This window comes from Apium graveolens, chromosome 10 (genome assembly GCF_009905375.1).
Source record: "Apium graveolens cultivar Ventura chromosome 10, ASM990537v1, whole genome shotgun sequence".
Classification (NCBI taxonomy): Eukaryota; Viridiplantae; Streptophyta; class Magnoliopsida; order Apiales; family Apiaceae; genus Apium; species Apium graveolens.
This window is the reverse complement of record NC_133656.1, coordinates 274,640-299,403: the sequence shown is the minus strand read 5'-3', so window position 1 is coordinate 299,403 and position 24,764 is coordinate 274,640. Positions and strand designations below refer to the sequence as shown.

General features: G+C 33.6%; 2 protein-coding genes across 6 annotated transcripts; both read left to right on the top strand.

The window, feature by feature from the left end:
* Positions 1-11,128: 11,128 nt before the first annotated feature.
* Positions 11,129-15,953, top strand: LOC141688843 (peptidyl-prolyl cis-trans isomerase FKBP43-like). 5 transcript variants are annotated; one of them, XM_074492964.1, is made up of 13 exons: positions 11,129-11,230; positions 11,324-11,400; positions 11,561-11,781; positions 12,173-12,315; positions 12,529-12,916; positions 13,500-13,682; positions 13,868-14,023; positions 14,339-14,449; positions 14,783-15,026; positions 15,103-15,187; positions 15,382-15,423; positions 15,523-15,571; positions 15,654-15,953. In XM_074492964.1, exons 1-13 carry the CDS (start codon positions 11,218-11,220, stop codon positions 15,733-15,735), a joined length of 1,794 nt encoding a protein of 597 aa, XP_074349065.1. In that variant the 5' UTR covers positions 11,129-11,217; the 3' UTR covers positions 15,736-15,953. The 5 variants fall into 5 exon arrangements, with proteins under 5 accessions (XP_074349065.1, XP_074349064.1, XP_074349066.1 ...); XM_074492963.1 differs by having other exon boundaries at positions 11,152-11,230; positions 12,532-12,916; positions 14,762-15,026; XM_074492965.1 differs by having other exon boundaries at positions 11,152-11,230; positions 14,342-14,449.
* A 130-nt stretch (positions 15,954-16,083) lies between these two features.
* Positions 16,084-18,208, top strand: LOC141688845 (mitochondrial phosphate carrier protein 3, mitochondrial-like). The gene is made up of 6 exons (XM_074492966.1): positions 16,084-16,740; positions 16,854-17,215; positions 17,337-17,380; positions 17,457-17,671; positions 17,748-17,872; positions 17,970-18,208. The coding sequence occupies exons 1-6, from the start codon at positions 16,408-16,410 to the stop codon at positions 18,028-18,030; spliced, it is 1,140 nt and encodes a 379-aa protein (XP_074349067.1). The 5' UTR covers positions 16,084-16,407; the 3' UTR covers positions 18,031-18,208.
* The last annotated feature ends 6,556 nt before the right edge of the window (positions 18,209-24,764 follow it).

The window sequence follows — 24,764 nt, the reverse complement described above, 5'->3', positions numbered from 1 at the left end:
ACTTCCATCTGCAAGGAAGTGGACCAAATCAGATACACCTGACTTAATTATTGGAGATCCTGAAGCAGGTGTCAGAACTAGAACTGCAACATCAAATGAATGTCTCTATCATTCTTTTCTATCTCAGACTGAACCAAAAAAAGTGGAAGAAGCTCTTCAAGATGCTGACTGGGTACAAGCAATGCAGGAAGAGTTAAATGAATTTGAAAGAACTAAAGTCTGGACCCTAGTGCCAAGACCAAAGGCCAGATCATTTGTTGGCATAAAATGGGTGTTCAGAAACAAAACTGACAGTGATGGCATAATTATAAGGAACAAAGCAAGGCTGGTTGCTAAAGGCTACTCTCAATAGGAGGGTATTGATTATGATGAAACATTTGCACCGGTTGCTAGATTGGAAGCCATAAGAATCTTTTTGGATTATGCTACTCACAAAAAGTTTAAAGTCTTTCAAATGGATGTGAAAAGTGCTTTTCTCAATGGAGAATTGGAATAAGAGGTATATGTTGAACAACCTCCAGGCTTTGTAGATTTAAAATTTCGAAATCATGTCTACAGGCTTGACAAAGCACTTTATGGCCTTAAGCAAGCTCCAAGAGCATGGTATGAGACTCTAGCTCAATTTCTTCTGGAAAGTGGATTTCACAGAGACATAATTGATAAAACACTGTTCTACCTCAACCATGGAAAGGACTTACTTTTGGTACAGATATATGTTGATGATATCATATTTGGTTCTACAAATGTCAAACTCTGTGAAAGGTTTGCAAAACTAATGCAGTCAAGATATCAAATGAGTATGATGGGAGAACTTAGTTATTTTCCGGGACTTTAAGTCAAGAAAAATGAAGAAGGTACTTTCATCTGTTAATCCAAGTACACCAGAAATTTACTCAAGAAATTTGAAATGCAAGACTGTTCAACTGCATCCACTCCCATGGCCACTGCAACCAAGTTAGATAAAGATACTGGTTCATCAGTAGATATTACTAACTACAGAGGTATGATTGGCTCTTTACTCTATTTAACTGCAAGTAGACCTGATATCATGTATGTTCCCTGTCTTTGTGCAAGATTTCAGGCTAATCCAAGAGAACCACATCTAATAGTTATGAAAAGAATTTTTAAGTACCTCAATGGTACAGCTGATCTAGGATTGTGGTATCCTAGGGAATCAGACTTTAAGCTAATAGGTTACTCGGATGCAGATTTTGCAGGGTGCAAAATAGACAGGAAAAGCACTAGTGGAAGCTGCCAATTTCTTGGAGGCAGATTAGTTTCTTGGTTTAGCAAGAAACAGAAATCAATTTCCACATCAACTGTAGAAGCAGAATATATTACTACAGGAAGTTGTTGTGCACAAATTCTTTGGATGAAGAATCAGTTATTGGATTATGGGTTAGAATTTACTAAAATACCTATTTACTGTGATAATCAAAGTGCTATTGCTATGACAGGTAATCCGGTTCAACACTCAATGACAAAGCACATCAACATAAGGTACCATTTGATAAGGGAACATGTGATGGAAGGTACAGTGGAATTGCATTTTGTTCCAACAGATCAACAACTGGCAGATATCTTCACAAAACCACTATGTGAAGCTACTTTTACAACACTAGTAAATGAACTTGGAATGGTTTCAGGTTCTTTCTCTAAATCTGCTTAGTTTTTATTCTCATGCATCAGACTTTATGATCAACGTTTACAGATTGTCTTATCTTCATGTAATCTGTGCTTAAATTGAAATACATTAAATGCTGATTATTATCCGATGTGGATCTTTATACTCTGATAGTGATTTGACTGTTCTATGACTATTCAATCCAATGAGGATACTGTGCTAGATGCTGACCTAGTAGTCTTTAACATACTAGAAATTCCATGTTTGAATTAGTTGTTTATGTGGAAATTCATTAACACAAGCAAATTCTGATTTTGAGCTTAGTCAAATTTACTTTGTGTATCTTATTATTAAGTCATAAACTAGATTCTTGCTTCTTATCTGTCAAATTCTGATGTCAGTAAATCTTAAGGTTGAACTAAATGCTGATAAGCCTCACTTATCAAAAGAAAAGAAAAGAAAAATAAAGTCAGGTACTCCTTTGAGATCTAGAGTAACTATGTGGAAGGGAAGACCCAAGTGCATTGCTGGTATTAAGTAATATGCATTAGAAAAGCAAATAAATTTTTTCTTGGTGACTTTTCACATTCTCTGATTATTGGAGAAATACTCTGATAATAGCATAAATTCTGATAAGCAGTTGTGACTCACTTACACTGAGAAGCCACTGTAAAAAAGAATTTCAAAAGATGCATAAAATAAGCACAAACAGTTGAGATGAACTCATGCACAAATTTATCCTATAGTAGGCTTCATTATTAATCACAGATTTTAAGCACTTTTCTTAGTTATGCCTTATTTCTATGATGTATTGAAGTATATCAGACTTTAATCTTTATCTAATATTTTGCTAAATGCACACATTATCACTCCATATGAATGATGAAAATTACTGTGGTGATTAAGTTGTTGTTGGCAAACAGTTAAGTGTCATATACATAAATTATGAGGACAAGTTCTGATGGAAGTTCTGATGATTAAACTCTGAAGAATCAAGTCAGTGTTTGTATGAAGAATCACAGAAAAAGATATTCACTTTTTGAGTTGATAAGCCATGTTCTGATGACTGTTAAAATCTGATAATAGTCAAGTTCTGATATTAAATCCTGATGGAAACTCTGATGCTTACGTGACATTATTCTTTATTTGACTTACTTGTGGTAATACTGAAAAGGTCATATTTAATCAGAATATATTTAGGTGAGAGAAAAATAGTCATAATCATTTGGGTTAGTGGTAAATGTGTTTGTCTTGAAAAACTGCATACGCATAGTAATTATTACTTATTTTCCGTGCCCATTAACTCATGCTTTAATTATTGACTGTTCACATATTGCCTAAATTAATACAAATTGGTCTAGGGAGACGTTCATTAAGTTAACTCTACACTTCATCATTAATTAGTCCTCTCGTCCCTTGATATTCCATTGGCTATTTAACCAATATTTCATCTCAGACAACTCAACTTCTATTCTCACACAAAATCATTCTCTCTCTTTTACTTCTCACCATTTTCTTCTTTCATAAAAATGGTTCTTATAAACATGTTTATGAATTATGAAACCTTCAATGTTGAGTTCAGTTGTGGTGAATGGGAACATGAATTGCACATCATTGCCATTCCTGCTGGGATATGGAACATGGTTCCACAAGAGGTTTAGACAAATCTCTTGTTCTTTCAGATGGACTATCAACTTCATCTTAATCGCTTGGAAGAAGAACGGAGAGAGGCTCTTCTTCAGCAAGAATGAATCATCCGTCTTGCAGTGCTTTTTGTCAGCAGCAGGAAGAACTAATTGATAGATTTCCTTTTGAGACCTAGGTTGTTAATGTTCACTATCTTAGACTAGGATTATCTTGTAATCTTTTGCATGTAATCTATAAATTTCATGAAATGTACTCTTTGGATATTTTAATGAAATTTCTTTTGATTGCAAGATTTAGTCTCTGTTTATCTCGTATTATGTGAATGTGAATGTTCTCATTGAAACCTATTAATTTTTACTTCATCCACTTGAACTGTAATTCTTGATGAATGTTTTGATTAAAATTATGGTTACAAATAATTTGTGCTGATTTGGCAAACAAATATTGAATTTGAATCGATATATTCTAAGTTACATAGTGAAAAGGAAGCACAGGTTCATGCATCAGAACCTGTGACATTTGAAGCTGAGAATGTTACTTCTCAGAAAGAAACTGCAGCTCAAAGTTCTGATACTTTAAAGAGAACTAGATCAGTAAATTCTGTTGCTAAAGCAACTCCCTCATTGGCAAGGAGATTAAAGAAAATGAGGGCAAAAAGGTATAATGCTAAGCCTACATCTGAGGATACAACTGAAGCTGAGGAAGAAGATCAGGAATCTCTGATCTCACAAGAGCCAATTATCATTGAATCTCTACCACCTACAACCACAGACCAAGACACTGTTCTTAATACAGTGGTAGCACCTCATGTCTCTCCTATTGAAGCTACATATGATGCTGAAGAACAAGCTACAAATTCTGAGATAGATATTCACATTCTGAATTTACCCAATGTTCTTTATCTGGAAGCTCCACCAACAGCAACTCAGCAATCTCCAACTCATTCTCCTATCTTAAATGCTGATGCTGAGATACCATCTACACCAAACCTGGAGATAAATTTTGATGCTCAGAATTTAGATGAAGTTGTTGCTGAATCTCCAGTTGCATCACACACTGTAGTGTTGTCAGAACATAATGAATCTTCTTCAAGTTCTGAAGACAGTGTTTCTGTTGATACTCCAGCTCCCATTCTGGGAAAGGAAACATTGGTTAAGAAGTTTGTTGAGCAAGCTACACCTGTTCCTTGGGAGGATACTCATAGGGGTGTAGAGTGGACCAAGAAGTGGAATGAAACTGATTTCATTCCAAGCTCTAAAGTTCTGATAGAGCACATTGCTAAAGCTGATGAGCTTGTGATAAATTCTGATGTCAAGACACAGCTCAAGATCACTGCTCTATCTACCAAGAATCTTCAAGGTCTACACTGTGAAACTCAAGAAAAGGTTGATAAGCTTCTAGAAAAAGCTGATAAGCTAGAAATAGAGACCAAGCTTGACACAAAGAGGTTTATCAGACCTATTTCTGAAAAGGTTGAAGCAATTGAGAAAACTCAAGAGAAGCAACATGCCCAAATTTCTGAGGTTCTGGAAAATCAAGCTTCTCAACAAGCTTAATTGAATGATATTCAATCTTCAGTAGAACTTCTTCTCTCACTCCTACTATCATATGATGCCAAAAAGAGGGAGAAGATAGTTAAGTCTAAATGCTCAAATGATCAATTACTGAAGAAGAAAGGTGATGAAGCTGATGATCAGGGAAACCCTAGCAAGGGTGGAGGTCAAGTTCAAAGTAAAGGGCAGAGCAGCAAGATTTCTTCAAGGAAACTAAGTACCGATGCAAGCAAATATTCTACTCAAAAGAAGACAAGTTCTGAAGCTGCTCAAACTCACAATCTAATAGCAAGTACTGAAACTCAAAATCTGATATCAAGTTCTGATGAGCAAAGTCTGACAAAACCTGATGTTCTGATACAAGGTGGAAGTCAATATTCTCAAAAGTTCATGTAAACTCTGAAGCTCAAGGGAAAGCAGACTACTGTCTACTACAAGGATCCCAAGATTCAGACACTTGATGAGGAAATTGCTAGAAGATTATTTCTGAAGCATAATCCACGAATGGATTTAGAAAATTCCAAGGAGGAAGAAGCTAGATTCAAAGCTGAAAAGACAAATCTAAAGCCAAAAGCTTCTGTTGCAAACAAACCTCCAAGGCCTAAGGAAAAAGGCATTCTGATCAAGGAGAAGTCACAATCTGAGGCATCTAAAGCCAAGACTAGATCACAATCTGAGATTGATCCCAAAGACAAAGGAAAAGGAAAAGTTGATGAACCAACCAAGCCACTGGAGATGAAAATTTCTCAAATTCTGATAAAGCTAGTGTGCAAAATGATTCAAAGTACTGATGATATTCTTGCTGAAGATGAAGATGTTCAAACTCTGAAAAGAAAGAAGATTTCTGAAGAATTAAAGACAACCTATGACAAGGCTCAAGTTGTTCAGAGTGAAGAACAGCAAGAAATAACAAGTTCTGATAAAGTCATCAAGTCAGCCTCTGAGAGTGCTCAAGTTAATTTAGACAAAATGGAAGTAGCTGATAAAAAGAAACTTCTGTGGAAAAATGTCAAACCATCAGATCCAAAGAAAATCCAATTGTTGTCTACATTCATGACTATTGGGTTAAATGCTAGGGAACCAAGAGACAGGGCCGGACTAGGTTCTGATGAAGCAAAGATTAAAACAAGAGTTGAAGTTGCTACTAGAGATCCATTTTTATTGACTGACAGACCTCTTGAAGATGTTACACAGAAGCATCTTGATAAAGTTATATCTGTTCAAGTGGTACTGGATGTTCATAACAAGCACAATGTGAAAGAAAATCTGATTCTATTTCTTGAAGATGGAAGGACATATCAAATGACAGAATCAGATGTGCTAAACAAATCACTGAAAGAACTTCAATTATTCATTACCTTTTAGAGGTAAAGTCTGATATTACCAGGAGATTGTCAAATTTCATATTGAAGACCATCAGAGATAAAGCAAGAATTTCTGGTTCAAGAGTTACAGAATTTGTTCCTAATATTGTTGAAGATGATGGAAGTGAAATTCCAATAAAGAAGAATTTTGCTAAGCTTGAAGAGATACTGAAAGGGAAATGTCTGTGCTACAATGAAGATTCTTCTAATCCTAGGGTAAATAAGGCTGAATGATGGTTTAGAAAGAAACCATATCTCTGCTTTAAGGACTGCAATCTACCAGATTGGAAGTCAGAATGAAGAGATGAAGCAAGTCAAGACTACACTCTCTCAAGTCCTGAGGATTAAAGAAGAAAAGCTGATATCACACTTTGTCAAGAATCATCATGGATTCACATACTCAGTGAGATTGGTAAAAACTACAAGGACTGTAAGTTGTAGTTAGTTATCTAGTTAAACTCTCATTGCATTTGTACTTAAATGTTTTTGACATCATCAAATCTATTAACTTGTATATTTTACATAATTTATAAGTTGGAGGAGATTGTTAGATATATTTGAGATGTCATGTCTAATATGATTTGTGTTTAGTTTTCAGAACTTAACAACAGGATAAATCAGGACTTACTGGAAGTCAGAACTTCATATCAGAACTTAAGGTCATATCAGAACTTAAGTGCGGGAGGACTTATAGTTAAGGAAGGAAGTTGATTAACAGTAGAAGATCGATACTAAAACAAAAGAAGATATGCATGGAAAGAGTTAGAAGACTGGAAGACTTGTAGAAGATATCTGATTGATATATTTTAGGAGACATAATTATATTTCATATCAATTAGAAGTTATCTTGTAACTGTGTACTTTATAAACACAGACTTCAGGTTTACACTATATGTGTTATCATTATCGAGAAGATTATACATTGTAACCTAGCAGCTCTTAGTGATATTTGTTCATCACTGAGAGAGGACAGTTCCATTGTAAGAGTTTATTATATTACATATATCTGTTTACTGTTACTTGTGTTTAAGATCGATTTGATTGTAGTAACACTGTATTCAACCCCCTTCTACAATGTTGTATGACCTAACAAAGAGCATTAGGTTCAAACAACAAAAAAACAAGCATCCAACGTTATAACTTAAGCAAAGAATCACAAGTAAAAATAAGAGTTGTATTGTGCTATTAGGTCTTCTTGATGCTATCTCCTTCCTCTTCTATCTGAAAAACATCTTTTAAAAGTCTTTAAATACCAGCCCAACAGATCAGAAGTTCAACAAATCAAACTTATAATAGAATCAGGATTCCTGAAATTCGATATAGCGCGACCGCCCTCAAATCCAGCGCGACCACCCTGAGTTTCTGACAAATGGGCGCGACCGCTTCCAAGACTAGTGCAGCCGCCCTGACCTTCTGGAAATTCTAATTTTTCTTGTTTCCTTGACTTCAATTGCTGGTTTCTTTCGTGCTAACTCCCGAGGCTCCATCCTAAAACCCTTTTAGCATAGAAATAATGTAAAATCTATTCCTCCTTACAAATATACCCTTAAATGTAAAACACTATAAAAATACATCAAAACACAAATAACTTGAGTACAAATCACCAATTCGAGCCTTTACGAAGTGTTCTAAGTGGATATAAATTCCACTTATCAGTGGGTTTGGATCATCAGGATCTCCTAGGGGCATAAGATCACTTGGATCGGCCTTTGGGGCAACAACCCTTCTTGGTATTGGACTATCGAGGTCTTTGATTGGAGTAGGATCTCTCCGCCTTGGAGCAAGTGGGGGTCTTGGAGTCAGATTCGTCTCCAGGTCGCGCTTTAGCCTTTGGATCTCGGCTTCATGAGCCCTGATCCTCTCCTGAACATCTTGGGGATTCGTTCCTTGAGTGCTCTTGGGCGCTGGTCAGTACTAGTCATCGACTTTTTTCCAGCATGCCTCTTTCTCGGAGCAATATCATCATCCGATGATTCGGAGTTTCTATCAGTATAAGGTCTAAAAAATTCTTGATCCTCCGGAATAGGAGTCAAGCCACGTATGTATTGGGGTGTCTGCCCTTGTGCTTCACTCTTATTAGAGTGTCCACTCCCTCCAGCTTCGGGGTATAGAGACATCCCGTAAGTGGGGGGTTAGTAGTCACAATCGTCGAGTACTCATACCCAATGGGTTGAGAGTTCACAGGTGCATGTAGCTGCTGAAATTGGGGATTCGTCCCTTGAAGAGGCGGTGGATTCGTCCCTTGTGGCTGAGCCTTAGTTGCCCCTACCAGGATTCCTGCTTGGGTGGAGGCATATGTTAATTGTGGTGGTACTTCCACCACTAATGCGATCGTTCACGATGACACGAGAGTGTCTGTTCCACTATTATTTCTGCTCCATGTATTCACCATGATTGTTGTAGTCTTCCTACAGATGGCGCCAAATATTGTAGAATAAAAACTAGAGTGTGTTAGTATTTAGTACTAGGGTTTGTGAGCTTCGAGTTTTAATGGTTGCTCTGGCGTTCGGGACTATCGGGCCTTGCAAGATGCCTATGTATCTCTATGTGGTAGGGAATCAAGCCAAAAACGTAGTTCTAGGTTGAGAGGTAAAGCCCTTTATATAGAGGCGAGTCTAGGGTTAGACTTGTGTTGGGGGACTTGGTGGACAAGTCTCCAACTTAGATGTGATGAGGAGTCCTATAAGGGAAGGAACTCCAGAACATTCTGTGTAGGACTTTGAGTCCGTTTAGGACACATGTCTATGTTCTTCCAATCGTATTAAGCCTAATCCGTGAACATCTTGTGTTCGTGGACCTTGACGACCTCAGCTGGCGGACCTTGTCTACATGGGTCGTCTTGAGTCTGCTACGAGCTCGAACCAGACAGCTCCGTACCGGACTTTAGACAAGAAGCCCAAATGTAATTAATGTGGCATTTAATGTGTCTTTAGGATGTATTTTATATCCATATCACTAATATTTCATGATATAATAATTTGATAACATTGTATACTATGCCTATAAAATTAAAAAAAATTAATTAGATAAAATTTTAAAAATATCAGTTGAACTGGTTAATTTTTTCAGATTATTCAACAATATATATTTTTTCTTTAAATAGTATAAATGCATTGAATCAAATGCTAGAATATAGTATAAATATAATTTTTATTTGAATAATTCAAAATATTAAAATAATTTTAAATATTTGTACAATTTTTATTTTGATAAATGAATATTACTTATCTAAAAGAATTCTTTTTAAAAAGCTATTTTTTTAAATGAAAACTGAAAAATAAATCGATTTAATATATCATCGTAGTTTTAACAATTCTCATGAGATCTCATATTAAATTTTGAATATTTTTAAAATCGGGACAAGTCCCAAAAACAATATTACGCTATCAGGGAAGTTAGTAATGTTAATACAAATAATCAATTGACTTGATTCTATAAACACATCACACACATTAATTTATATTAACATAAGATATTAAAAAATTTATATTATTGGTAAGATATTCTCGCCGATCTTGTAATTTAAATTTACTAAACGTAGAATGTGACGATATTTTTTCGGCGGGGTTATGTAGTCAAATTTCGAGTATTTTTTGAATAATGGGTCAAGTTCCGATTTCAAATTCGGAATAAACTAAAATGCACTACTCATTATAATTCGAACTTATCTAAACATGTAATATCAATATAGAGTATTTATATATAAGCGATTATGTTTTCAATATTTTCTTTAAAAATTATATATGTACATTTTAATTACTTTTTATAATAAAAAAAATTTGTTAAAAATATATGAGATATATTTTCTAACTAAAAAAGATTAATAATTAAGATAGTAATCCATTTATGTACTATGCCTAATTTTATATCTGGAATTCAATTTTTTAAAATTAATTGTACAAATATTCAAGTAACTATTTTTTTTACGGAATTCAAGTAACTATCTTTAAAGTTAAATAAAATATTCATTTAGCACACTTATATATTATGTGTATGATAAAAGTGCATGTGACAATATGAAGCAATGGTATGAAGTTGTATATGTGAATGAAATATCTTGAGTTCTATTCTCACAGACCACATTTTTTATATAAATATTAAAAATAAGAATAGTTTAGTCTTTTAAATGAGACTTTTTAATCTTACTAATATTATCCCCTTATTCTCATATTATATATAGAGGAGAAGAGATATTTTTTATAAAAATAATTTTTCTTGTTTGAAAGATCAAATCAAAATTATAAGGACTCCTTTTACATGAAATTAGAATTATTATAAACACTTCTTATCATGTGCTCTGCACACCGAGCACAGGTTAGCTAGACCGGTGGTTAATTAAAATAATATGTAAAATAAGAAAAGTAGAATAATTTGATTGTTTAGAAAATTAATTAAGATTTTGAATGAGTTATAGTTTTCCTAAATAAAGATTTTTTAAATTTAAAAATGATTGCAAATTAGTTAGATAATAACGAAACAACGGCTTTGGTATTGATTTATGGGATGATTGTGCGATTGTAAACAACAGGTCATAGAAATTTGGGTGTAAAACGTAAATGATGATACTTAACGTAGGTCACAACCAATTCTTTAAGTTTGGTTTGGTCACGGATGTTAAGAAATATATATAAAGTATTGAAAAAGAGAAAAAGAGAAAAAAAAGTGGGTAAAGTATTGGGATCATTGATTTTTAATATATAAAAGGGAGATATTAGAGTAAAAATAGTGTGAAAAAGGTGAAAATGGAGGGATCCATTAACTATTTTTGATAAGTTTTAAAATATAAAAAATTAGATGAGACACCAAAAAAGAAAAATGTAAAGAAATGATTGGGACAGAGGGAGTAATAAATAAAACATGTGGGAGGTAATTAGACTAAAAAAGAGGAATTTTAAACAATACTCCATTTTTAATTTAATTTGATTGGAAGAAAAGGGGGAGGAATTTAAACCTGTCGTACTATAAATACATACATAAAGTGTCACACATTCTGTACGCCGGGGTTTGTTTTTTTGCTAGGGTTTAAGCCATGGCATTTTGGGGTCCCTCTCTCTCTCCCCACATCTCTCTCCAATACACATATATCTCTTCATACTTATTTTTAGTATAGTGTTAATTGTACATTGGTTTTTCAGGAATCCAAGTGAAGCCCGGATATCCATTTTCTCTAAAATTCGATGATGGGATTTCAAGAAGGCTTCGTATTTCTCAGGTACCATCTCCTCTTCTCTTTTTATTATTATTATATTCAAGATTTGATTTTTTGGTGAAAATATTCTGTGGTTTTTTTTTTGTCTTTACTTCAAATGTATCTCTAGGATTATGATATTCAAGACTCTTTTTTTTTTATCAACTTTTGTTTGTGTAAATAGGCAACATTGGCTATCGGTTCTTCAAAAAAAACTAGTTTAGTTCAATGTAATGTTGGAAACAAGAGTCCTGTTCTTCTCTGTGCATTACTGCCAGATAAGGCTGAGTCGTTGCAGCTCAATTTGGAATTTGATGAACATGAAGAAGTTCTTTTTTCTGTTATTGGTCCTCGAGCGGTTCACCTTACAGGCTTCTATGCTGGGAATCCTTGTGATGATAATTCGTATCCTTTCTTGTTTGTTAATATCTAATCTAATCTACTTCACAATTACATATATCATCTTACTAAACATTTTCCTTGTTAGGCTGTTATGTACACAATTTATAACAATTGTTCATCACCTTTTATCCAGTTTTCCTCGATAATTTTGCATTACTTGTACAGATTGTTTTGATATATGCATACTAATTATTACCAACTTGTTTTACTATGACTAAAGAATTGTTGGGGCAAAGGGAGTTTAACATTGAATGAATACATCACTCAAAATTGTTTTTGGTAATCTGTTAACAATAGCAATCATGTCTCAGTCTTATAAATCAGATAAAGGAGTATGAATTACAATATTATCATGTTCTGAAATATTTTGATTTCCTTAATCTGATGGCAAAAGAGAATCATATGGGGTGGATATTGCAAACTCTGAAAATGAGGAATCTGTTGCACAAACTGATGAAGACGAGTATGAAGATAGTTTTATCAATGACGATGATGACCTGGAAGTTTTACCACCTTCCCCTGTTTCAAATGATGGAGGTCTTTGTCAAGGGCATAACCTTTTACTTTCCAGCCTATGATCCATATTATGTTTTTCTTTTTCCCATGGAACTCTGACATCAAAGCAATGTGGTGTTTTATGTTTAAAATAGTTCAAAATTATATCTTTTAAGCATTTTTTAAAGTAATTTGAACTTTTGAAGCAAGATCTTTACGATGTTTTACTTATTGACACATGTTTTATCGTTATAGCAGTGGATATTGTTAAAAAGAGAAGTAAGAAGAAAAATGCTAGGAAAAGACTCAAGAAAAAGTCCCAGGTCGTTGAATCTGATGATAAGTCTCTTACCTGGGAAATACTCCCTGAGTGCATTAGAAGTGGTGTTGTGAGTGATGACAAACGGATCAGGAAAAGGTCCCAGGTTGTTGAATCTGATGATGAGTCTAATTCGGGGAAGCTAAATGATGGAAGTTGCATTAAAAGTTCTGTTTTCGTGAGTGATAGTGAGGATGGCATACCAATTTTATCTGTAAGAAAGAGCAAAAAAGCTGCAAACAATATAGTATCTGAATCTATTGCATGCGGTATTGCGTCCAATCCTAAGGCTGATGGTTCAATAAGAAATGACGATCCAAAAAGGTGAGCTTTAAGTATATAATATCAACTTAATATACTTCAGAGTAACTGTTGGTTGTGCTTGCAAATAATTGACCTTTAATTTGTCTTTTTTAATGATATGTCATTACGTATACCTCCCAGTTTTTTGTGAGATCTCAAATAGCATTTTATGTCTGTAGTATTTTGTCCAAGAAATTGTTGTGATTTCAACTGTAAAATTAGTAACTATAAAAGGAAAAGATTTAAGAAGGGCTTGGACTTTCGAAAGGTCATATATTGAGAACCTTTTTAGTAGTGCGGTCTATAATTACATTTAATGATTTTTTTTTACAATTCAATCGTATGGATGTGAAAATTAGGTCAAAATGTTGTTGAACAATTGTATATTACATGTTTGGAAACAGTAATTTGGTATGATAGTAATCAAGTGATGTTGGGCAAATCCGTTTTTGCTTGATTTTCTTGTCATTATCATGTTTTATGTAGTTTACGAGTTTATTTTATTTTCTCTCTGCCTGTGAGTGTACAGGAGGCTCAGTGTTGCAGGGCACTGGGCCTGCTATTTATGCCTTTTATTCTCTAATAAAGTCACCCTTGGAAACAGGACTATGCCGAAGAAAAAAAGCAAGGATGCTGCTAATGAAAGGAAAAATTTTGAAGCTGATTCTGCTAACATCATTAATGAAGGAGATGAAGTAAAAGAAAGTGAAGAGAAAACCAGCCACATTGCTTTTGGTCAGGATCTCATTGTAATTGATGATATTGATGATGATCCAGGAATGAATACGTGAGTAACCAATAGTCATATGTTCGTAAATGCATGCAATAAATTTCTATACACGTTTTCCATTTTTTGCCACTGATTTCTGTGGACTGTTGTTTCCAAGGTTTTTTAGAAAATAAATGGATGGAAGTCTTTCAGTTTATATTAACTGCCTTCTGCTTTCTGACAAAGCCACCTTTTTTAATCAGGACTGTGCCAAAGAACAAAGTTAAGGGAACTTCTAATGAAGAGAAACTTTTTGAAGCTGATGCTGCTGACCACAGTAATCCACATGATAAAGCCAAGACAAGAAATTTAAAGACTAGAGACATAGTTGTCTATCGGGATCCAATTGTTGGTAATAAGTGAGTGACTTATTTTTTATTATAAATTGTTAGATACATGTAGTGAAGTGTATGTGGCTAATATCTAGCGTGAGTGTTGACGAGATTAGGTACTGCAGGTCTATATTATTTGCTTTCTACTTCTGATAAAGGCCATCTAATAAGACGTGAGACCGTTTTTCGTTTTCTTTTGAAATCTAATCCATGCATATGTTCTTAAGAGTTTGATCATGAAATCTTCAGCATAAATTGATAGTAAATGATAGGGCTTATGATATTTCAGTTATTCATTTGAATTAATACTTGTCTATAATTATTTTATATATTTTGTTGAAGCAGTGAAACTCGATTCTTACCTGGTAGCTTACTCCCTACTGTGGTAGAAGGCTCTGATAAACCAAAAAAGAAGAGGAAAAGAGAACAAGAAGAGAAAACGCCTGCTGAGAAGTGAGTTCAATAATTTATGCTGAGATAATTTTTTTACTATTTGTCTCTGGTGATGTGAAACCTTCCTTCTGCGTGTAATTTACTTTTCATGTAAGCATAGTGCAGATCTACGTTTTTCAAGCCACAGCTTCTGTAAATTTCTCTTTGTAGGGGACTTGTATATTTTTCGTGCAAAGCATCTGTAGTTTTTTAAATTTAAGGTTGTTCATTCAGTTTCTTGATGCACATTTTAACTGGGGCTCTATGTACTTCATTTCTAACCATGCGTTAATTTTATTCTTAATTTGTGTCCAAAATATTTTCTGTGGGCAGCGATCTTGTTGTTCCTGAAAGAAAAGCTGATGAAAATACATCTAAGAAGGCAGCAAGAAAGAAAAAACAAAAGAGTAAAGTTAAAGATGAAAATTTGGATGTAGCTGTCTTGTTGAATGGGGGAAAGGAGAATTTTAAAAATGAAGTTCTGGAGGAGAATGTTTTTTCTGGGTCATCTCAAGTAAGGGCGTTGTCAAATGGACTGGTTATTGAAGAATTGGAAGCAAGTAAATCTGAAGGAAAAGCAGCTGCACCAAGGAGAAAGGCAAGTAGTGTTAAGTTCCTTTTTTTAAGTTATATTGACCGTACTGTTGACGAAACTCCCATTTGTAAATACACAGCTCAAGGTGCAGTATTTAGCCAAGTTAAAGGAGAATGGAGAAATAATTGGCTCGAACGGAAAAGCTCCTTACCGATTTCGCCTAGGTAAAGCTAAGGCCAAAAAAATTATGACTTAAATGAAACACTTGAGTACAGGCAATTTGGATTTTGATGTTCACAGAATGAGTACGTTTAATCCCTCTGTGTAAACATCAAAGTCCAACTTGTCATTAAGCTTAGATTTATCTTGTACATTTTAACCCTTTAATTATAATATATTATATTTCTTCTTTGCACAGGTGATGAAGATGTTATGGAGGGCTGGAATATTGGTCTTGATGGTAAATTTGACTTCTAATAACTTAGTGCTTCCGAGAGCATCGTTCTCCTAGATTTCTCTTGTATCAGTTATACATTGACATGATTTTTTGACTTAACAGGCATGCATGCTGGTGACAAGAGAAGGCTCACTGTCCCACCATCGTTAGGGTATTATATGAAACTTTGGCGATATGAAACTTAAATTGAAAGTTTATTAACCTCTGTTTCTCTTTTGGGTTTTGTGATGCAGTAATTGGAGCGGGGGAAGTGTGGAAAATATACCTCCGGACTCCTGGGTGATATACGATGTTGAACTACTGAGTGTCCGTTGAAGAAAACATTCTTCCATTTTCTTCCATTTTAAGTTTTGTTTACTTAAAACTTAGTAGTGTGTGAATTTTTGTCAAGTTGGAAGACGTGGGTTTGTAATGTATGCAAGTAAATTTGAAGTAATGAGCTACAATTTTGGGTGATGCAATTTGCAGTGTTGCTGTATTTGCAAGTGAATATTTGGTCTTATTATAATAATTATTATTTATTGAAAGTAAAATGCAATCAGAAGGTATTGGATGTAGCGATACAAGGTTACGTATGAGGAACCAAAGCTTTGCCATTGTTTTAAAGATTGTCAATGGCATTTGCTTAATAATGTTTGGCGAACCGAACCGAGGAACATGCAGTGCAAGGAGACTGAATTGGGTCAAGGAACAAGTAAAACACTGAAGCTCAGACTTGAGGATTTGGCTTATTTGTTAGAGGAGGAAGAGTAGTAGTAGTAGTGTATCCTACAAATTTTTGTAAACAGAGTGTTTTTATTATTAATATTATTTTGAAAAATAGAGGAGAAAAAAACGGAGAGCGAGGGGCTGACTAATTCATCAAAAAAGAAAAGAAAAGGAAAGACTTGTATGATCATCCACCATATACGGAAAGCCCCATAAAATCCCTGATTTAATAATTGTTTTCCTTGTTCTCAACACATTAATAATAAGCATTGCATTTCCATGGAGAAGAAATATGGGCAATCTGTCATACCAAGCTTTTTGTACTCTTGTGATATTCATCCATCCTTGATCAATCATCCAAGCCCTATTACTTTTTCGTCTCCTTGTTCTTCTGTACCTTCTCATCACAATAATGGAGAAACTACCAACGAGAGGACGAGGAGGAGGAGCAGCAGCAGCAGCTTCATTGTACAAGCTCCCCGAGAGCCTGCTAAGAAAATTGACATGTTCTCACCCGCTTATTATGCTGCTTGTACTGCAGGTGGTATTTTAAGCTGCGGTCTTACTCACACCGGTGTTACTCCTCTTGATCTAGTCAAGTGTAACATGCAGGTAACTTTTCAGATGTAAAATTGGATGAACTCTTGGTTCCGGATTCTCAGATGTAAAATGAGTATAGTATATATTGAAAAATTTGGTCATTTTAATGTTGTCCTGTCTCTCAGATCAACCCTGAAAAGTACAAGAACATCTCCTCAGGCTTTGGAGTTTTGTTCAAGGAGCAAGGAGCCAAAGGTTTATTCAAGGGTTGGGTGCCAACTCTGCTAGGTTACAGTGCACAGGGTGCTTGCAAGTTTGGGTTTTATGAATTTTTCAAGAAATACTACTCAGACATTGCCGGTCCAGAGTATGCTGCCAAGTACAAAACACTCATCTACCTTGCTGGCTCTGCATCTGCTGAATTTTTTGCTGATATTGCTCTTTGTCCTTTTGAGGCCGTCAAGGTTCGTGTTCAAACTCAGCCTGGGTTTGCCAATGGTTTTTCAGATGGTTTCCCAAAGTTTGTCAAGACTCAAGGTGCCTCTGGGTATGATATTAATAATTAGTATTATGAAATAATTGATTAGACTCAGTTGTAATCTACAGATTTTATCTTATCTAATCCCCTTACTAATGTGTACTTACAATATGATGAATTTGTTTTGCAGACTTTACAAGGGCCTTGCTCCTCTGTGGGGACGACAAATTCCATGTAAGTTACCATGAATAAGTGTAGTAAATCGGTTGAAACAACATTTGAACCTTGTGGAAACTGGTAAAAATTGCAGATACAATGATGAAATTTGCGTCATTTGAGAAAATAGTGGAGGTGCTATACAAGTACGGGATCCCGACCCCAAAGGAGGAATGTAGCAAAACATTGCAGCTTGGTGTAAGCTTTGCGGGAGGTTATGTAGCTGGTATATTCTGTGCGGTGGTATCACACCCTGCTGATAACCTGGTATCATTTCTGAATAATGCTCAAGGGGCAACAGCTGGTGATGTGAGTAAACCACAAATATTTATATTTATTTATTTATGAATAGATAGATAAAAATGTTAAGGCAATGGTTGAACAGGCAGTGAAGAGGCTTGGCTTATGGGGTTTGTTTACCAGAGGTCTTCCTATACGTATAGTCATGGTTGGAACCCTTACAGGAGCACAGTGGGGTATATATGATGCTTTCAAAGTTTTTGTTGGCCTGTAAGTTGAACCCAACAGTTAGGACATTTTAACCTTGCTTTCTTTTTGTTGATAATGGCTACTACTACATTCACTATTACTTTATTTGATTTTGCAGACCCACTACTGGTGGCGCCGCTCCTCCTCCTGCTGCTGCTGCTGCACCGGCCACGCCATAAATATTTGTTGTTGTATGTTGTTAGCTGCTAATTCATCCTCACCTGTAAAAATCTCTCAAAATTGAGATATTCATTGATTAGTGATGGCAATATTCTATGATACCACACATTTCATATCATATCCTATGTATGTTAATAAAGTGTTGCATTTTGTTAATGAATTCATTTTTGGGAATTATATTACTGCCCCCCCCCTCTGTCAATTGGTCCGATTGGAATCGTATCACCCTAAATTTTCAGTCAGAGATGAGAATTGTTGTTTGCAGCAAATTTACAGCCATTCTTTCATCCATTTCAAATTCTAATTTTTCTCATATTTGGCATTGTTGTTTCAAACATAATTTCTCACTGAAAAGTACTTATATAAATTAAAAATATTACCAAATAATAATCTAATTTTTTCATTAACACTTCTTCATCAACACTTTTTCTAATGGCACATCTTTTAAAAACAATCCAAACAAGAGCCTAAATTTCTACTGCTAATGAATCACAAGCCCATTTCAGCATGCTGCCTACTCAAACTTTAACCAACCTCACTTCACTTCACTTCACTTCACTTCTTCTTCTTCTTCTTCTTCTTCTTCTTCTTCTTCTTCTTCTTCTCATTTTTATTTATTTATTTATTTAATCTTCCATTCCATACCATTAGGTCATGCTTTTTTAATTCTATTTTTCTATTTTTACTTTTTATTATTCAATATTTTACATATTTCTTTACTTTACAATTCATACTTTTACATTACTAATAAAGTTAACCAATTTTACTCTAAATTATTACTACTTCCCGTTTTCAAATATTTTGACATGTGCCAAGATTATCTATATTAAACTTTAGTAATTATAATGGGATATAATTTGCTACCAATTTTTTATTTGGTTTGGTTTGTTTAAGATTTCTTAATCAAATTATAAGTGTAGTTGGATCTACATACTAAAATACTACATTATACAAACTGCAAGGTTCAAATTTTGCCAACAAATATTTGTATTATTATTTATACCTTACCAAAATTTAGGGATACAAATAAGTTCCCAAATTTGAATCCATATGAGTCTTTTCATGAAAAGTCTTATTTAATTTTGTTTAATTCTTATTTGACTCTTTACTACAAGCTATTATTGTTGTATATTATGATACATTATGTTTTTAAAATATTTCATCATATATTTATGTCATGTATTTTACACAAAAATCTTAATAAACATCAAAATATATATCATGATATACACAATGCGTCATCTATTGGGATATGAATAGGGTATTCAATGTTCAAGAACAATCGGAAGTAAGATAAAAGTATGATTCAAGAATAGTAATTATGTTTTAGTGAATTTGAATAAAGTTATCAATGTTCAGTGTATCAAAAATTTGAATCCGATATAGAATTACGCATAGCAATTCACTATTCTGAATTTAGAATAGGGAAAAAACTTGCTTGTTATGCAATCTATTCCAAATCTATCACTACTATTTATCACTGGCTTGGACTGTCTCGCTGAATTCGTATCTAAAAAGAAAAGATATCAGTTTATCAATATGAATCCATGCAACCCTTAATATCTTCCCGTACGATAATAATTGACTCGTATAATAATTAACTAGCATTTAGGACTCTATTAACCACATAAATCACATAGCACATAAGTCAGATAGTCATCCTAGTCTTTAAAAAAAAATTAAAATTGAAAGCGAGTCATTATTCACATTATTGAACAAAATCTGACTCGTTTCCTAATTTTTAGAATTTATTAGACACGTATTCCTAATTAATCGGGTCTATAAATAAATAAATATCGAACTCCGACTCACTTCAGAAAGAAATTAATATTTAAAACTTTTTTTATCAGTTGCAAATCATTTTTATGAATTTAGGAGCATTCGTTTCATTCGAAACGGATAAACGGTTCAATTAATATCCAATTAATAATAATAATTCAATTATTAATCAAAATAATCAATTATTTAAATTAATTATATTTTTAAATAATTATTTAGGAAAATCTGAACTAAAAATGATTTTTTCATAATTTTTGGAATTAAAATAAAGATAATACAAATTATTTAAATAAACTAATTAATTATCGAAATAATTAATCGATTTAAATAAATAATAAATAAATAAAGTTTTGGATTTTTGAAAATATTTAAAATAGTTCAGATATATTTATAAAATAAATCAATTAATTAATTAAATTAATTATCAATGTATTTAAATAAATAAAACTGATTTTTAGATTTTTTAAAAATAAAAGTAAATATAAAATCAAAAACAGTTTTTGAAAATAGTAATTGGGGAAAAACGGATCAACACTGGGTTTTAAACCTGGTTGATTTCGGGTTGCCAAGAAACAACCGGGTCGCCGGCCGGTTTGATAATCCGGCGACGAACCCAGATTCCGGCCACCCTATTCTGATCAAAACGAATCGATTTAAGTAGATTCGTACACCGTTTTCACTCCCCAGAACCACAGCAACACAACAACTAGTTCTCAATCTTCAAATGATGGGTTTGTCGTCTTCTCCGACGAAAAGTCGCCTAACTGCGACGAACTTCCCCTGATTCCGTCGAACTCAAATTCTGATCAATTCGTGTATCGTGTGGATCGATTTTGACATGGTTTCGATTGCAAACATCATTCTAAACTCAACTCAATCATCACCTAAGTCTAATAATCCCCTACATCAATTTCTCCGGTCAAATCAAAACTAATTCCGGTCAACTATCAATTCTTTTTCTTATTTGTACATGAAATTACAAGTTTAATATGTCAAAACAAAGCTTGTAATCTGTATAATAAAACCCCTAACAACAACTTCTTCTAAATCCAAAAATGATTAAACAAAAAAAATCACATAAACCCTAGAAATCGAATTCAACTATCGAGGAATCGTTTGAAGCAATTGATACCATAAATCGACTGTAAATCATTATATAAAGCTATACCAACAATCAAATCAATCAAATAACCCTAGAAGCAAAAGCCCTAAACTCAGTCAAGAACCCTAAAATTTAAAATAAAAAATCTAAGCATCAAAACATGAAATTGATTGTATAAACATGTAGAACATATCAAGAGCATCAATTTGGATACTTACATGATATGATTTGATGCTCAGAATCACCAGAAATCAATGATTGATTCTTGACCCGAAATTACAAACCCTAACCCGAATTGAGAGAATTTTTGCTAATTTTCTGATTTTTTTTGTTTTTTATAATTAATTAATAAAATTACAAAATAATACCCCTAATTAAAATTTAGCCCCTAATTATATCTCTTAATAAAATTAATTGGCCCTCAATTAATAATTTATGGGGATTAATTTTTAAATTTTTAATATTAAATAATTACAAAATATATGCCAAAATTTTCCAAAAATTGTGAATAATTCAAAAATGCAAAGATATGAAATATTTGAAAGTCCCATGATATTACAAAAATAAAAAAAAATGATTTTTGTGGGGTTTTGAGCACCCGTAGGGGCTCAGACAAATCATTTTTCATGAAACGAGATATTTTCTAAATTAACTGGATGTTCGGAAAATCAATATGGTAGACGTCATATTAGGCAAAATAAGGCCAATTATTTTATATGAAATATTAGCTATTAAAACAAAGTCTGGGCCATATAACTTTTGATATAAAAGCATTTAACACGTAATATGTTAGGAGCAATTAATGATATCAAGCAGAAACTATCAGAAGTTCACTTTAAAACTTATATCAATGAATGATGATGATGTCAACGGATGATGATATCGACGGATGATGATATCAACGGATGATGATGTCAACGGATAATGAAATCAGTTTATTACATCAGTTGATCTTCGATAAGGAAAAGGAAACATGAACTCAAGGCGGTGAAAGACTTTATCTCAGAAGCAATTATATAGGTTTCCTTATTTTTGATAGAATATGATTCCTTATACATTGTGTAGCCGTGCTCTATATAAAGCACATATTAGGTTCATGCTATATACATTGCGACGGTTCATGCTATATACATTGTGACATTGTTATATCTTTCGCATAACCTAGCAGCTCTCAAGGATAATTGTTCATCCTTTCGAGAGAGTACGTGTAATAACCCCAAAATTTTCAACTTTTTGTAACCCTTGTGAATAGTGTTTTAGCTGAATGAAGAAACTTTTCATGCCACACTATGTAGGGGTTCTGTTATGGATATTCTGGGATATTATTAGTACTCTATGAAGTATATAAGTGTATGTAAAGATCGTCAGAATCCAATTCCGAACACTTTGGTTTTTCCCGGAAATCCACAAGATACGGAGAGAATTGAGTATAAGGTAACAGGATAAAAAGGATTTAAATTAAAGGATTATAATAGAGGATCATAAAAAGGAATATAATGTATTGAGAAAGGTTAAGGGAACCTAAGTAATAAGATCCCGGGTATGATCCTTCAAACGATAAACGAGAACGAAAGTTAAGCAAACCGTATAACAGATCAGCGGTCATTAGGCAAACGATTAGGAAGTTAATCAAAGGGATTAGGGGGAATGATGTCATCCAACCAATAGAAAGAGGACAAGGAAGGGAGGATGACATCATGAGGATGACATAAGCATGACATGGGAAGGAAGGAGGTGTGGTAGCTTTGTAACCACACAATTTCAAGGGCAAGAAAGTAATTGACTAAATCAAATACAAAACAAGTCAACCAAGCCAAGTAAAAATCATTCTCATCAAAAATCAAAAGCAACCAAGGCCTTTGTTCTTCATTGCTCACGGCTTTTCACTATTCAAAAGGCAAGAGAAATTCAAAATCCAAGATCCAAGCTTCCTAAATTGGTAAGATAATTCCCTAATCATCTTCATGCTTAGTTAGGACTATATCATGAGTTTAAGCCATTAATTCTTTCTCTATCTTCTTCATTTAATCAAAGAAGAAGACAATGAATAGTGTTTTCAAGTTTTTAACTTGAACTTTTTCTTGTTTTTCTTGAAGATCCAAGCATTCTTAAGACTTCTCAAAGCTTCTTAAGGCTTCCTAGCTCCACCCACCACTTCAAGGAAGGTATACCATCTCCAAACCCTAGATTCCTATATATTATAAGATGATTTTGATTAGTGGGTTGATATTGTAGTTTGTTGTTATGATTTAGAGTTTGGGATTTGGAATGGTAGTGAAATGGAGTGGTAATTGTTGTGGTTTTGATTTAAAGGAACTTAAGTATGATTAAAGTTAAGTTTAAGCATAAGTATGAATGATTAAATTGAATTGGTTGGGGTTGTTATGATGTGATAAGGATGGATGTTTGTTGTGTGTTGGATTTGAGGTTGGTTTGTGGTTGGTTTTGTATGGTTTAAAATTGGGAAATCGCGTAAACATAGCCGTCGTAACGTCCGATTTTCTTTGGACTGTTTTTGTGCATAGCATTAGGACCCGAGAACCCCCTGCTAGAATATGACCACTGCCATGTTTAGATAGCTCATGTTACGAGCTTCGTTTTGATATGTAGTTCGTTCGATTCCGATTCACGGTTTAGGAGAAACGACCGTTTCAAGTAACGGCGTTTCGCGAACGAAACTTTTTCCCTCGCCTTACTTTGAAATGTAGGTTAAAGACCAAAAAGGGTTAATTAATGTATGAAACATTTATGGTAAGTGTGTTAGGCAGTTGGTAAGACATTCGCGAAGGAATCGCTTTAAAACTCGTAAAGGTTAAATTATTAAAAATGGTGGAGCCGAAGGCACCCGAGTGACTTAAGCAAATCGGTGAGCGCAAAACAAGCGTTAGAGTCTAAGTTAGTTAAAGTATAGATTTACAAGTGATTTTAGTTTAATTCCAACTTACTTGTTGTTTATAGGTTATCAGACTCGTCCCGAGCCTTTCTCACCCCCAAGTCGCTCAGGCAAGTATTCTATCCGTTATACTGTTGTTGTGATGAATACACTTGTATATGCATTATCTTGCGATAGATGCATGTTGGTTATTTAGCAAATTCTTGCGATATATTGTAGCATGTGATATGGTATATATGCATGCCTGTTTCATATTCTTGGAATATATATCTGTTGGTTCAGTTGATAATACCTATGCTAGAGGATAGCGGTAACTTGCATATACCCTTAGTATAGGGACCCAAAGGTGAAAATATTTTCTAAAACCGGGAGTCGAGGATCCCGAGTAATTTTGTATATATGGATATGGATATATATATATATATATATATATGGTTATAGTTTCCAAACTATTAATCGAATAAGGTTTATTCGATAACTTTATTTTATTAATGAATATTATCTTGAATATTCATTCGAGGACTTATGACTCCTTTATATTATTTATTGAATATTACTTGGATATTCATTTGAGGATGTATGACTCCTTTATTTTATTTAATGAATATTATTTATAATATTCATTCGAGGTATTATGACTCGGCTTATTATTTAATGAATATTATTTGAATATTCATTCGAGGGCTTATGACTCAGTTTATATTATTTATTGAATATTTTTGAATATTCATTTGAGGATCTATGACTCCGATTATTTGCTGAGATATATTCTTTATTTTATTAAAGAATAAGGTGTAAATAATCAAACTTATTTTCGATTATTCAAATAAAGATAATACTTTCATATAAGTATATCTTTGGTTATTTAATACTCGTTTCAAGTATAAGTTTTAATACTTCTACTTCAATTATTTTTATAAAGATTATTCTTTATGGGAATATTATTTAAATAATAATAT

Excerpts from the sequence above, each read along its gene's own strand:
- LOC141688843 (XM_074492961.1), top strand. Across the intron at positions 12,316-12,528 it reads CCCTGTTTCAAATGATGGAG|CAGTGGATATTGTTAAAAAG; the intron begins GTCTTTGTCAAG and ends TTATCGTTATAG. Across the intron at positions 15,188-15,381 it reads TCCTTACCGATTTCGCCTAG|GTGATGAAGATGTTATGGAG; the intron begins GTAAAGCTAAGG and ends TTCTTTGCACAG.
- LOC141688845 (XM_074492966.1), top strand. The coding sequence starts at position 16,408 with ATGGAGAAGAAATATGGGCAATCTGTCATACCAAGCTTTTTGTACTCT. Across the intron at positions 17,216-17,336 it reads AAGACTCAAGGTGCCTCTGG|ACTTTACAAGGGCCTTGCTC; the intron begins GTATGATATTAA and ends TTTGTTTTGCAG. Across the intron at positions 17,381-17,456 it reads GTGGGGACGACAAATTCCAT|ATACAATGATGAAATTTGCG; the intron begins GTAAGTTACCAT and ends TAAAAATTGCAG.